Source organism: Miniopterus schreibersii (assembly GCF_964146895.1).
Source record: "Miniopterus schreibersii genome assembly, chromosome: 3".
In the NCBI taxonomy this organism is placed as follows: Eukaryota; Metazoa; Chordata; class Mammalia; order Chiroptera; family Miniopteridae; genus Miniopterus; species Miniopterus schreibersii.
Window position 1 is genome coordinate 18,480,809 of NC_138103.1, and position 13,603 is coordinate 18,494,411.

Sequence of the window (13,603 nt, forward strand, 5' to 3'; positions counted from 1 at the left end):
GTGAATTGAAAAACCAGAAAGCGGAGACTGCCCTGACGCAGTGAGTGAACACCCTGAAAATCTGAGGGGAGACCCTGAAAAAGTCTGAAGAGCCGGCAGGATGTGGGCCTTCTGATAGTGCTGAGAGGAAGCAGGTGTTCAGGGCAGCTCGTCTTGAAGGCCGTCTTCATGGAAAACGAGCAGGGGACCTGAGACTTGGCCTCAAATCAAATTAGCCTTTTCATGTCCACAAGCAATCAAGGCTGCTGAGGGATGTGCAGAGATCTGAGTAAGGGAGCAAAGGGAGGGCAGATATGTTTGCGCTTGAATCTGCGGGCGCAGGGCTCGCTCAGCGGGGCTTCTGAGCTCTGCGCTTCATTAGATCCCGACTCTGAGCTGTTTCATCTCCTCCAGCCCCCTTAGCTCAAGGTCGACCCCCCCCAGCCCTCCCCACTTGGGTTCTGTTTCAAGTTGAAGAAACTAGAGCGTCTGCAGCGAATGGGTACAGCAGAGGGCCAATGTTTCTGGCTTCAGTGTTTGCTGTCCTTTTGCGCTCTGCTAGTTTTGTGTTCTTTTGAGGTTTCTTTCATTGTAAACTGCCGTACACTAGAAAGGACTTGTTTGGTAATATTTAGTTCTCATAAAGAAGTTTTTAGTGGCAGCGAAGAGGCAGTATGGTTAAGTGGTTAGTGCTATGGCTTTGGACTCTGTCAGGATAGACCAGGTCATGTTGCAGTAACCAACAACCACCAAACCTCATCCACGCAATGTGTCTGTCTAGCTCAGGCTGCTATAACAATATATCATAGGCTGGGTGGTTTAAACAACAGAAATTTATTCCTCACAGTTCTAGAGGCTAGAAGTCCAAGATCAAAGTGCTGGTAGATTTACTGTCTGGTGAAGGCACTCATCCTGCCCTGCCTGCAGCCAGGGCCTTTTCACTGCGTCTTCCCGAGCTCTCTGATGTCTCTTACATGGGCACTAATCCCATCATGGGGCCCCCACTCTCCTGACCTCATCTAAACCTAATTATCTCCCAAAGGCCCCGTCTCCAAATATCATCACATTGGGCGCTAGGGGCTCCAACACATGAATTTTGGGGAAACAAACATTAAGCCCATAACAGTGTCCCTCCTGGGTCAGCCAGATCCATGCTTCATTCCCCCCCCTTTGCAGTATCCTCTGGTTGTACTGCCTTGGCCAGCCACTGACAAACCACCTTCCCAGAGATCCACTGACTCTGAGCTTCTTATTAGTAAGAACAAAATCACTAAAGTTTATTGAGCACTTATTCTGGGCCAGGAACTGTGCTCATAAATTATTTGCATGTAAATTTATGTGCTCTATAAATCAATCCTTGCAATGATCCCAGGAAGTTGGTACTATTATCAAGGACATTGTTACAGATAAGGAAACTGAGGCTCAGGAAGGTTAAGCCACTTGCCCAAGGCCACATGGGATCCACTGTGGTGAAGGTGGGCTTCAGATTTTTTTGGATCTAAAACTTGTGTCACCCAGGGGGCAGGATCTGGACAGTTCTGTGTTAATATTTAAACTATAAGTTCAAAACAACAACATTAAAAATGTGCATTGGTCAGGATTGGTCAGGGGAGCTGAGTCCCCATGAATGTTACATCATAAGGGACACATGACAGGAATCAGACCTTCCACAGTTGTGGGAGGAGCTGGGAAGGTGAGGACCAGAGGAGTCACTTACCAGTTGATCTGAGAGGTCAGGAACATCAGGCTGTGAGGGAACCCGTAGGATGGTCCAGGTCTCCTCTGTGTAGCCCCTACCTCTGTGAATCAGGAGCCAAGCATTTGGTGGTGGGGCTGGGGTCGCTGTTGGTCAGCAGGGCCAGCAGTTGGGAAGAAGATCTGGAAGTGGAGCAAAGGAGGCTGAGGATATATTTGAACCACCTATCACTGCAGGCAATGATGACGTCCTTCAGAGAACAGTGGCTGCTGCTCCCCACCTGTTTTCCAAGTCTCATGCATGTTTCTTGGTCAACTCTTTTCTGGAACCATACAAGGATGGAGATTGTAGGAGACACAGTTCCCAGAGTAACCAAGTGGATATGACACAATGTAGTACAGAGGTTTTTCAAGGAAGTTGAGAGAATGCAAGGCTTCGATGTGTAGTCAAGGGCCTTGTGATAGTTAATTTTATGTGTCAATGTGGCTGGGCCGTGGGCTATCAAGATATTTGGCCAAACATTATTGTAGGTGTGTCTGTGAGGGTGTTTTTGGATGAGATTAATATTTGAATGGTTAGACTGAATAAAGCAGATTGCCCTCCCCAATGTGGGTGTGCCTCATCGAATAAGTTGAAGACCTGAATGAATACAATAAAAAGGCTGACCCTCCTTCCAGTAAGAGGGAACTCCTCTTGCCCGACTTCTGAGTTGGGATATTAGTCTTTTCCTGCCTTTGGACTCCTACTGAAACATTGGCTCATCTTGACTCTCTAGCCTGCTGGCTCGTGGACTAGAACTTACACCATTGGCTATCCTGGTTCTCAGGCCCTCAGACTGAGACTGAAGGTACGCCATCACCATTGACTCTTCTGGGTCTCCACGTTGCCAACTTTAGATCTTAGGACTTCTCAGCCTCCAAAACTGTGTGAACCTGTTTCTTATAGTAAATCTCATTCTCTCTATATATATACATTCTGTTGATTCTGTTTCTCTGGAGAATCCTAATACAGGCCTAGGTTTCCCTTTCTGAGTAAAAACATCTACTTGGAAGTTCTTGGAAGAAATTGTGTACTTTTGGTTTGGATTTAATTGCTAAAAGTCAAAGTGTTCTGCTGTGAAAACTTGCTTATAGTTTAGTAATTTTAGTTGGATGGAATTTTTTAGTTGGATGGAATTTTCCTTGCAGAATATGCAAATGGCCTTGGACATCTGAGGCAGTGTCTCTTTGCTTCTTTGAAGCTGTGAGTGAGTGCTGAAGCTTGAGATGACTCGGAGATGGCTTTCCTCTTTGTTCCGTGTAGAGTGAGCTCAGACCCAACACCTTTTTGGTGATGCTATTACATGAGCAAACTCTTCATGAAACATTTAAATATCCTTTAAAACCATGCTACCTCTATTTTACTATGGTTCTGCTAAGTTCCTAAATTACAATCTTTGAGAACTGGAGGGAATCATGGAAATAATCTAGTCGAAACTTTTCCAAATTGTGTTCCGCGAAACATATATTCCTAAATGTTCATAAGTGAACAAATCTTTGAAAAAAAAGGGATTCTATGACCAAGTACTTTTGAGAAGGGCAGCACACACTCTCCCTTTTGGTGAATCCAGATGCACTTTAATGAAGTATGAGACACCTCTTAGACTTTGAAGTGGAGATATCAAGTAGGCAGTTGGAAGATGGGTCTGGATTTCAGGGGCAAGGTTGGAGTGGGATACATAGGTTTGGAAGTTAATACGTTTAAAACCATGAGAGCAGATGAGATTTCTCAGGAAAGAGTTTAGAAGAAATGAGTATGTGTGGTCTGGAGGTGCTGTAGCTCTCTTGTGGCCATGAGGGGAGGACCTGAGAATGGAGCCAAGACCCAGAAGATGGCATTGCTGAGCCAAGTGACCAAGAGAAACCAGGATATTGTTGGCCATAACTCAAGCCACTAAAGCTGACTCTACCATTGTTCTTTTCAGCTATAAGCTGGTAAATTCTTTTTTTCTTCTTTTTTTCATCTTCATTATTAGTAAATTCTTTTTTAAGTTTTTATGTCATTTTTTATGGAAAGAGTTCTGACTACTATGACATCTCCCAAACTCTTTTACACGTTTATCTCTGTCTCCTTTTAGTCTCTGTCTCCCCATCAGCTTACGTGTCATGGAGGAGAATCAGCTGACCCTAAGATGTCAGAATTAACCGTCACCCCCAACTTGAGGTGCAAAGAGGAAAGCATGATGTACCCCAATCAGCATAGGTTGTTGACATTTCAAGCATGAGTGGAGGAGTCAGTTAAGAATTGGTTAACTTGGTTAAGGATTTTATGTTTGGATTGCTGGCAACCAATCAAAACCGACGCTGACGAATTTAAGCCCAAAAGGGACTCTGTTGGAAGGCTCACAGGGTTGCCCCACAGAATCAAAGACAGAGCTGAACACTCTGAACAACAGACTTGGGGAAGGGGAGGAACCAGAGCTGCCCTGGGAAGCCTCTCTGGGCTTTCGTGAAAATCTTCTCTGGGCTGATTTCCAACATGATGCGGCCACAAGGCCAGGGCTCTTTGTGGTCAAGATTGAAATGACCAGGGCAGAGAATATTCTTGGGCGGAGGCAGGGTAAGGTAAGGAGGGAGAGGGGGCGCAGCCCTTTGGCCCTGGTTCCTGGGAGTCCACCCTGCATACCCGACAGGCCAACAGGGGCGGAGGCCTGGGCTTCTCCAGGGCGCCCGAGGCCTGCGGCGCTGAGGGATGACCTCTGGGGGCTTCAGCGCTCTTAGGCCTGGCGAGTGCACCCGGGAAAGGCTTCTTTCGGTTCTTTTGGTTTTCAGGCCTCACACTGTCCCAGATTCTGCCCAAGGGTGGTCTCTCTGACATCTTTAATCTTTATTCTTTTATCCTTATCTACGCTCTCCATCTTTTTACTCTACTTTCCCTTCTCCTAGAAGTTCCCACCTGCTGGAGCCTGAGTGTGTTCGCCCCTCACCCCCAATTCATCTGTTGAAACCTAGTCCCCAATGTGATGGTAATAGGAGGTGGGGGCCTTTGGAAGGCGATGAGCTCAGGAGGGTGGAGCCCTTATGAATGGAATTAATGACGTTATAAAAGAGGCCCCGGAGAGAGTTCTCGCCCCTTCTGTCATGTGAAGTTAGTGAAAAGATGGCTGTGAACCAGGAAGCAGGCTGGTACCAGACACCAAATCTGCTGGTACCTTGATCTTGGGCTTCCAGCCTCCAGAACTGTGAGAAATAAATGTATTATTTATAAGCCACCCAGTCTATTGTGTGTTGTTGTTTTTTTATAGCGGTCAGAATGGACTAAGAAACCACCCTTTAAAAAATGATTCTTATTTTATTTTATTTATTTATTTTTAAACACATCTTTATTGACTTCAGAGAGAGAAAGGGAGAGGGAGAGAGAGAGAGAGAAGCAGCAATGATGAGTCACTGATTGGCCCCCTCCTGTGTGCCTGCTGCTGGAGACTGAACCCCCCAACCTGGGCATGTGCCCTGACTGGGAATCGAACTGAGATCTCCTGGATCATAGGTCCATGCTCAACTGCTGAGCATGATTCTTATTTTAAAAATAATCCTTATTTTATATAAAAATAATTATTCAGCCTTGGCCTGCCAGGGGCTCAGTTGGTTAGAGAGTTTTCCTGATATACCAGGTTGTGAGTTTGATCCCTGGTCAGGGTACATACAAGACTTAACAAATGAATGCATAAATAAGTGGAACAACAAATTGATGTTTCTCTAAATCTCTCTCTCTCCCTTCTTCTCTCTCTAAAAAATCAATTAAAAATTAAAAAATAATTATTCAAACAGTACCAAAAATTTTCAATGCAAAGTAAGTCTTTCCCCCATGCTACACTTCCTATATCCCGCCAGAAGCAATAATTTCTGTCAGTCTGCTGTATATCCTTCCAGATGTAGCCTATGTTTATGTCTATATACAAACTCTAGCTATTTTATTTGTAAACACATTAGAGCAGATTATACACACTGTTCAGTGCCTTTTCATTTTCCGTTCAGAGATGTATTGTTCATATCAGAACACATCTCTCTCAGTCTTTTAAAAAATGTATGTTTTTATTGATTTTAGAGAGAGAGGAAGGGAGAGGGATAGACAGATAGAAACATCCATATGAGAAACATCGATCAGCTCCCTACTGCAGGCCCCTTCCTGGGGACTGAGCCCGCAACCCTGGCGTGAGTCCTGACCAGAAGTTCAACTGGTGACCTCTTGGTTCATGGGTCAAGGCTCAACCACTGAGCAACTCTGGTCAGGCTCACCTCTCACTTTTCTGTAGAATTTGACCCTCACTGCTCATCCTGTCCTGAAATTATCTCCTTGCTTGGCTGTTATGGGGAGATAATCTTTGTCTTCCGCTTTCTCTAATCATGCTTTTCCTGTGCCCTTTGCCGGTCTTCTGAAGTCACCATTTAGCAGGAACTTGAGGGAATGGAACCTGCTGGGCCAGCCCTCTCAGCTCCTGGTCATCCCACACTGGCAGTCACACCATTTAGCTATTGCCTGGACCCCGAGGGTATGTGAGGTTTTTTTTTTGTTTGTTTTGTTTTTTTAAATATATCTTTATTGATTTCAGAGAAAGGAAAGGAGTGGGAGAGAGAGATAGAAACATCAATGATGAGAGAGTCATTGATCAAGCCTGCAACCTGGGCACGTGCCCTGACCGGGAATCGAACCCTGATCGCCTGGATCCCAGGTCGACGCTCAACCGCTGAGCCACACCCCGCCGGGCAGTATGTGAGTTTTTGATCAATGTCCAAGTCCGAACTCTTTTCTAGGTTCAAGTCCTTCTTAAAAAAAAGTGGTGTTCTTAATTCCTTCATTTTATTTTATTATCACTATGTTAATAGTTATTGCATAGTATTTAAAATACAGTGGTACCTTGGTTTTCGAATGTAATCCGTTCAGGAACACTGTTTGAGGTCTGAAACATCTGAAAACCGAGGGCTCCACAGCCGACAGCCGGGCCTTGGGATCTTGCCCTCAGTGGAAGCCGCGGGGCATGTTCGACTTCCGAGGCGTGTTCGAAAACCGAAGCATTTCCTTCCGGTTTAAGGCGTTCATAAACCAAAATGTTCGTCAACAGAGATGTTGGAAAACCGAGGTACCACTGTATATGAAAAGTTGCAAAGAATAATTAAAAAATACAACAAATGACGTAGTAAATACCAATGTATCTACCATTTGGCTTAATAAAATGTGACCAATATAGGTGAAGCCTCTTATGTACCCTTCCTGCCACCGAGAGGTAATCACTATACTGAATTTATGTAGAAAGAAAAATACACTATATAAAATCTATCTACCCATCCATTCATAGAAATCCTTCCAGAAAGATCTATATGCGGTGGGCCAAACAGAAAACATCAGCGGGCCTGTTTGTCACTTCTGTGATACACCAAAATGTTAATAGTCATTATTTCTGGATGGTAGGACTATGGATAGTTATTTTCTGCTTATTTGTATTTTCTAAATTTTCAACAATGGAACATGGATTACTTTAATAATAATTTACTAATACCCCAAACTTATCTTTCCCTTCAACTCTCATGCCAGTTTAGCTTTTACCCCAGACTTCCTTCTATCTGTCATTCTGGAATTCTTCCCTAGGTTCAAAAGTGGTAGGCGGGCTTGATACCCATTTCCCTTTCACATTCCATCATTTCCAACTATACTTTGGGGTGGCTTGAGTGAATTTCTGTGCCCCCCGTTAGGCTGTAAGTTTTTAAGGGGCACAGCCCTTGTCTTATGTAGCTCCCTGGGCCTATCACACAGCACGGCTCATAAACGGATGCTCAGAACATGGTTATGGAACCTTCTGCTTGGTGCCTCGGGCTTGTCTGCATCTTGCAACTATCACCTGCTGAGACACTGTCTCTATAAATAAGCAGTTTCTGTTTCAGGTAAGGTTTGCCCTTGATGTTGACACTCCACCTCTTACCCCACCCAAGCCTCAAACTGCGACACGGGAATCAGAGCTGGTATTCAAATTTTTGGCGACAGTGTAGAGAGGCGGCCCCCATAAGCATCAAGTCATCCATGTGAGTTTCTTTTCCCCCCTGGACATTGTAGCTGCTGTCACTCCACTTGCTGGGGAATTCTTGACGAGATTTTACTTGTCTTTCCATGCTGTTCTTTCTGTGGTTTCTTTGTTTCTTTTTGTGATCAAGTTCCAGATGGCTCAGCAGTGCCTCCAAAATGAATATTTTGACAGATTGCTGAATGATTGCAAACCGTGTCACCTTCGATGTCCTAATACCCCTCCTCTCACATGTCAGCGGTATTGTCATACAAGTAAGTACCATTGTGTGAACAATTATTCGTTGGTATGAAGTATTCTCTCTATATTATTTATCCAAAGAATAAACATTACAGAGAAGATGGTGAGATTTTTCTGAATTAAAAAAAAAGAGAACAAGGCAATTATTTAAATGCCAACAGGAATAAAGTAATTATTTAGAGCTGAGCTCAATTTTATTCAGCACTTAGCAACCCAGTATTTTATCAACTCTTCTACTTAAGTGTTATTTAGAATTTGCTGATGAATTATGGGAACTGGATAGCAAATAATCTTTACTTGATATAGATGTTCTGTTATCAGTTCATTGTCTGACATTTCTTTTAATTCAGTGAAAGGAACAAATGCCATTCTTTGGACTTGTTTGGGCCTGAGCTTGCTGCTGTCTTTAACAGTTTTTGTGCTGATGTTCTTGCTAAGGAAGATGAGATCTGAGCCATCAAAGGACAAATTTAAAAGCACAGGTGGGTTTGATGGTCAGTCTTTGAAATCTATTTCCAAGAGGTGGCTATTGCAACTTTCAGTTGTTTTCCCCTTTTTTTATGCTGAATATTTCATTAGGTTAGAGCCCTTCAGAGTGTGCCAGGGGACAGTTGATAAATGAACTTCTTGGTAGAAGAGAGTTATCTGCTTCCTGGTGTTTATGTCTTCTTTTGCAGGTGTCCTAGTGCCTTCTCCTACTTTCTTCCCTTGATGATCACTCTTTTGAATTACTGAGGCTTTCTTGGGAAACATTCATTTTTTCTGACCAAAGTTCACACACTGATTAAATGTCATACGACCAGAAACTGCTAGCCAGGTCTGCTACTATCAGGGAAAGTCTATTTGGCAAGATCTGTGGCCATATTTTTAATATGAATGTGTGTTATTTGCTTGGGTGAACATTTTACTGCTGAAAAATATTAGAAATGAATAATCAGTTGCTCCTGGATTACTTTAGCAATCATCTCAAAGATTATTATCTTTATAAGCAGGAGAGAACCAGTCCCAGAGGACTGACTGTTTCTAAGAAGTGATTGCTCCTTAACACCCTTAAGGTCTTAAGGGCTTCTTAAGATAAAACTGCTTCTGCAACCCCTTTGCTCAGGAGCTGATTCCCAAACACTCTGCAGCCATCACCCTATTTCTTTATGCAGTTTTTGGAGCATAATCTGCACAGCATCTACCGTATTCGCTTTCTTGTTCAGTAAGGAGAGGTAAATGGTTGTCCTATATAACTTACTCATTTTTATTTTTGTATTGCCTGGGGTCTGAGAAACAGGTGGGGAAGGACTGTAAGTGTGACGTTTGGGAAGATGGAGTTATACTGTGGGAGGCTGGGGAAGTAGTAAAACTTATCTTCACAGGCATATCATGGGGGCATCATGGAGACGCCTTCCTTATGTGATTATGGAGATTCATTAAACAATTTTTAATCTGACACAAAATGTGAAAAGAGAAGCACCTTTTACTTTGAACTCTAAAGTGTCACCATAGGCTGGTTTTGGTGTGCTGTAACATACGGTAATTCGTCATTTCATGTGTGTAAAACAAGGCTGAGGCCAGTTTTCGAGATTTGTGTGTAAAATCACTTGATTTTTTAAATAAAATTTTACTTTAGAGAGCATAAGGGGGAGAGAGAGAGAGGTGAGAAGCATTGATGAGCTGCTCCCGGATGTTCGCACCCCAGCCAGCGGCTGAGCCTGCAGCCTGGGCATGTGCCCTGACCGGGCATTGAACCTGCTTCCTCTCGGTGCACAGACGAGACTCCAACCACCTGAGCGGCACCCGCCAAGGCAATCACTTGATTTTTAAATGTGGGCCAACACAAGCAAACACTTAAAGACACTCTATGCCCTAAAGCATGTCTTTGAACCTCTTGTGTCCTGTGGCCTGTTAGTTTGTGACTTCTAGTGTAGAACATAACTCATTTGTTTTGTAGGAAAAGATCTCATACTGCGAAGACTGTCATGACCACACCCCCTGGGAAGTTTAGGTTAACTTTTCTGTTTATGCGTAATCAGGATCAGCTTTCCAGAAGGAGGCGAATGCTGGCCGGGATGACAGAAAGGATAGCAGGACCGGTGAGGAAATTCTTTCCAGAAGCCTGGAGTACACAGTAGAAGAATGTACCTGTGAAGACTGTGTCAAGAGCCAACCGAAGGTTGATTCTGACCATTTCTTTCCACTCCCAGCTATGGAGGAAGGCGCAACCATCCTCGTGACCACAAAAACAAATGACTATTGCAGTGGCCTGCTGGCTGCTGGGAGTATCACAAGGATGGAGGAATCAATTTCTACCAGATAACTAACCATTTGAAAACCTTTCGTCAGAAGGAAAAGATGATGTGTCATGTCTCTTTAGGATGGTTGTGATCAGTTAGACATATTTCTCTTACTGTTGGGAGCTTAACTGTGGGCACTTCATTGGTTTCAATGATTAAATTTTTCATTTTTTTAGTTTAATGTATTTTAATAGCAAACTTACAGGATCAGCATAGAAGGCAGACATTAAAAACATGTACTTGCATGTAGGACAACTCAGAAAAGTATAGTAAATGGTGGAATCTACTGTATGATAAAAATGCTACAAACACCATTTAGTTGCCATCAGTAAGAAATTTACTTCTTTAAAAAAAAAAAAAAATCCAAATGCTGGCATTGTCCAGAAAAATTTAACAGGTTTATTTATAGTTATAAAACTGAACTGCTGAAACTTGTTCACTGAATAATTTTGACTTGCATTAATGCTTTATATGTCCCTGCATTTATATTAAAAAAATTCACACACAAATGAAGATGGAAAAACTGCCAGTACCTGATTTCTGTCCCTTATTTTCAACTTGCAACCATATACTTAGGACCTTTCAACCCCATGGAAAAAAAATATCTAACGTTCAGAACTACCAGTAACAGGAAGAGGAGAAAATTTTTTTGAAAAGAATGAAATGTTTCCCATCATAGTGGATTCTTAAGCACGTTCTCCACGTATGCGGCGTGCTAGCTGGATGCCTTTTGGTATAATTGTTACACGTTTGGCATGGATAGCACACAGGTTGGTGTCTCAAAAAGGTCAACCAGATAGGCCTCACTTGCCTCCTGCTAAGCACCAATAGCTGCACTCTGGAAGCGCAGATGTTTTGAAATCCTGAGCAATTTCTCACATCAGACGCTGGAAGGGGAGTTTGCGAATCAGAAGTTCAGTGGACTTCTGATAATGTCTAATTTCACGAAGTGCCACAGTACCAGGCCTGTAACGATGAGGTTTCTTCACCCCGCCAGTAGAGGGCGCACTTGTGAGCAGCTTTGGTAGCCAGTTGCTTCCTTGGCGCTTTACCACCAGTCAATTTGCTGGCAGTCTGCTTTGTCCGAGCCATGGTATAGACACCTCTTTACTTACCCCCCTTCTCCTCGGGCTGGAGCTTGGTGAGCTGGCGTTAGAGAGCTAAGGCAGCTGCGAACACCCAATGATTAAATTCTTGACTCACTGAAAAGAAGTACTGCAATGTGTAGATTACATAGCCATGCATTTCTACAGCTGGACCCCTTCCCTCCTATACATGACATATATGCTTCAAACAAATGGAATTTTTCTCTTTATTGTTAAAGGCAAGTAGGGTTATTCTATGTACTTCTGTAGATAGAAGCCTATAGTCAGCCATACTAATTCAGTGTGCAATGTATGAGTAGATCCTGACCTTGTGAGTTTCCAGCTTAATAGAGGTCTCAAGCATTATTATAATCATATAAATATGTGTAGAATTACAAACTGTTTTTGTAGAATTACAAAGTTTACTAGGTATCATTTTCAGACCAAAATGCAGGTAATGATGACAGCCAACACATACATAGTTACTAATGTGCAGGGATTGCTCTAAGTACTTTACCTGTACTCATTTCATGCACACAGCAAACTACAAGGTAGGTGGAACACTATCATCTCCATTTTACAGATTATGACAGAAACTAAATCAGAGCAAGGTAACATCCAGTAAATGGCAAAGCCATGACTTAAACCCAGGCATCTTGACTTATTTTTTTCTCTTTACATCAATTTAGTTCCATTCCTGAAATCCCTATCTCTTTGGGCTATAATCTTAGTCATTACAGGGGAAGGGTTCCCTTCCAGGCTTCACCAAAGGTCTTGGGGTTGTCCAAAACTCCTTATGGAAAGGCTATGCAACAGGTGATGTGCTGTGATAATGTTGACTTTGATCTTTGTTAAGATGCCCACTGGTACCACAGCATAGACCCTCAAGGTCTTGGGGCTTTGTGGCTTTTGTGTCAGGCTTGGGATATAGGCTGGGATTTTTTTACCCATTTGGGGCTCATCATGGCTCCATTCCAGGCCCTTGAGGGCAACAGGAGACGTAACAGTATAGTGGTTAAGGCACTGGCTCTTGGAGCCAGACTGCCTGGGTTTGACTCCTGGCTGTTACTAGAAAGTTATAGACCTTGGGTGACTGTAACAAAGTTACTTAACCACTTTATGTTACACACACATACACAGTTATTTCCATAAAAATATCTGGTTCATAAAGAGTAATTTGGTTAGTTACACTGCTATGATTTTTATTAACCCCTTTGAGGTCAGTTCTCTTTGAGGGCGGGCACACACTCTTTTTCTGTTGTATTGCTCCTCACTGCTCATTCTCCCCTCCACGCCCAGTACAACCTCCTCAATGAATTTAGATTTTTCTAACGTTGATGTTAGGCTTTAGATTCTTGGTCTTCCAGGACCAGGCTAAGATCTTGGGGAGAAGGAATTACAATACTTCAAGGGGATGGTTGGTGGCAGAAAACATAAAGCACATACTACAATTTTAATAACTTATCCTGTGTCAAGTGATATGAAGAAAAGGCACAGGGTGCTATGAGAAAGCATAACATAGCATCCTCATGACAGCTCCATGAAGCAGGTATGTGAGGCCTTACCAAAGGTTACAGAGGCAGACAGACCTAAACTAGGCTTTCTGGGGGAGGATTCAGACACACTCTTTAACTAGAGTAACAAATCAACAACTATCAAGAATACTTTTGAAAATGGGAAAAACAACTCCACCAACCAAACACACAAGAATTTTCATTAAAAATATTTCAACTACAGTTGACATATATTAGTTTCAGGTATACAACATAGTGATTAGACATTCAGATAACTGACAATGTGATTACCTTGGTAAGTCTACTACCCATCTGACAAATATTTTCATTTTTACATTCTCCCTATACATGGCTGTATTTTGACACAGTTGTAATCATGGTGTAGACCACTTTGCATGGGGCTTTTTTTTTTTTAAATATATCTTTATTGATTTCAGAGAGAGGAAAGGAGAGGGAGAGACAGACAGAAACAGTCACTGGGGATCAAGCCCGCAGCCCGGGCATGTGCCCTGACCTGGAATCAAACCTCGGTCTCCTGGATCCTAGGTCAATGCTCAACCACAGGGCGGGGCTTTTTTTAACTTAATGTTTTATCAGCTGCCTTTCCCACTTTCCCATAATTTTTATAATTAGTATTTTCAAGTACTGCAGAAATTCCTTGTGAGGTGGGCCACGATTCTACTGTAGTTGGGCTTTGGTGCTTTCCACTTTTTCACTTTTATAAACAATGCTGCAGAGCATTGTTCTCCAAGGAG

General features: G+C 42.9%; 1 protein-coding gene and 1 pseudogene across 2 annotated transcripts; one reads left to right on the plus strand and one right to left on the minus strand.

The window, feature by feature from the left end:
- Positions 1 to 7,685: 7,685 nt before the first annotated feature.
- Positions 7,686 to 10,780, plus strand: TNFRSF17 (TNF receptor superfamily member 17). Its single transcript, XM_081131176.1, has 3 exons — positions 7,686 to 7,981; positions 8,318 to 8,449; positions 9,989 to 10,780. Exons 1-3 carry the CDS (start codon positions 7,864 to 7,866, stop codon positions 10,270 to 10,272), a joined length of 534 nt encoding a protein of 177 aa, XP_080987302.1. The 5' UTR covers positions 7,686 to 7,863; the 3' UTR covers positions 10,273 to 10,780.
- Positions 10,781 to 10,846: 66 nt separating this feature from the next.
- LOC308554770 (histone H3.3A pseudogene) lies at positions 10,847 to 11,341 on the minus strand (annotated as a pseudogene). The gene has a single exon. The product of its transcript is annotated as a histone H3.3A pseudogene (transcript).
- Between the last annotated feature and the right edge of the window lie 2,262 nt (positions 11,342 to 13,603).

Excerpts from the sequence above, each read along its gene's own strand:
- TNFRSF17 (XM_081131176.1), top strand. The coding sequence starts at position 7,864 with ATGGCTCAGCAGTGCCTCCAAAATGAATATTTTGACAGATTGCTGAAT. Across the intron at positions 7,982-8,317 it reads TCAGCGGTATTGTCATACAA|TGAAAGGAACAAATGCCATT; the intron begins GTAAGTACCATT and ends CTTTTAATTCAG. Across the intron at positions 8,450-9,988 it reads GGACAAATTTAAAAGCACAG|GATCAGCTTTCCAGAAGGAG; the intron begins GTGGGTTTGATG and ends ATGCGTAATCAG.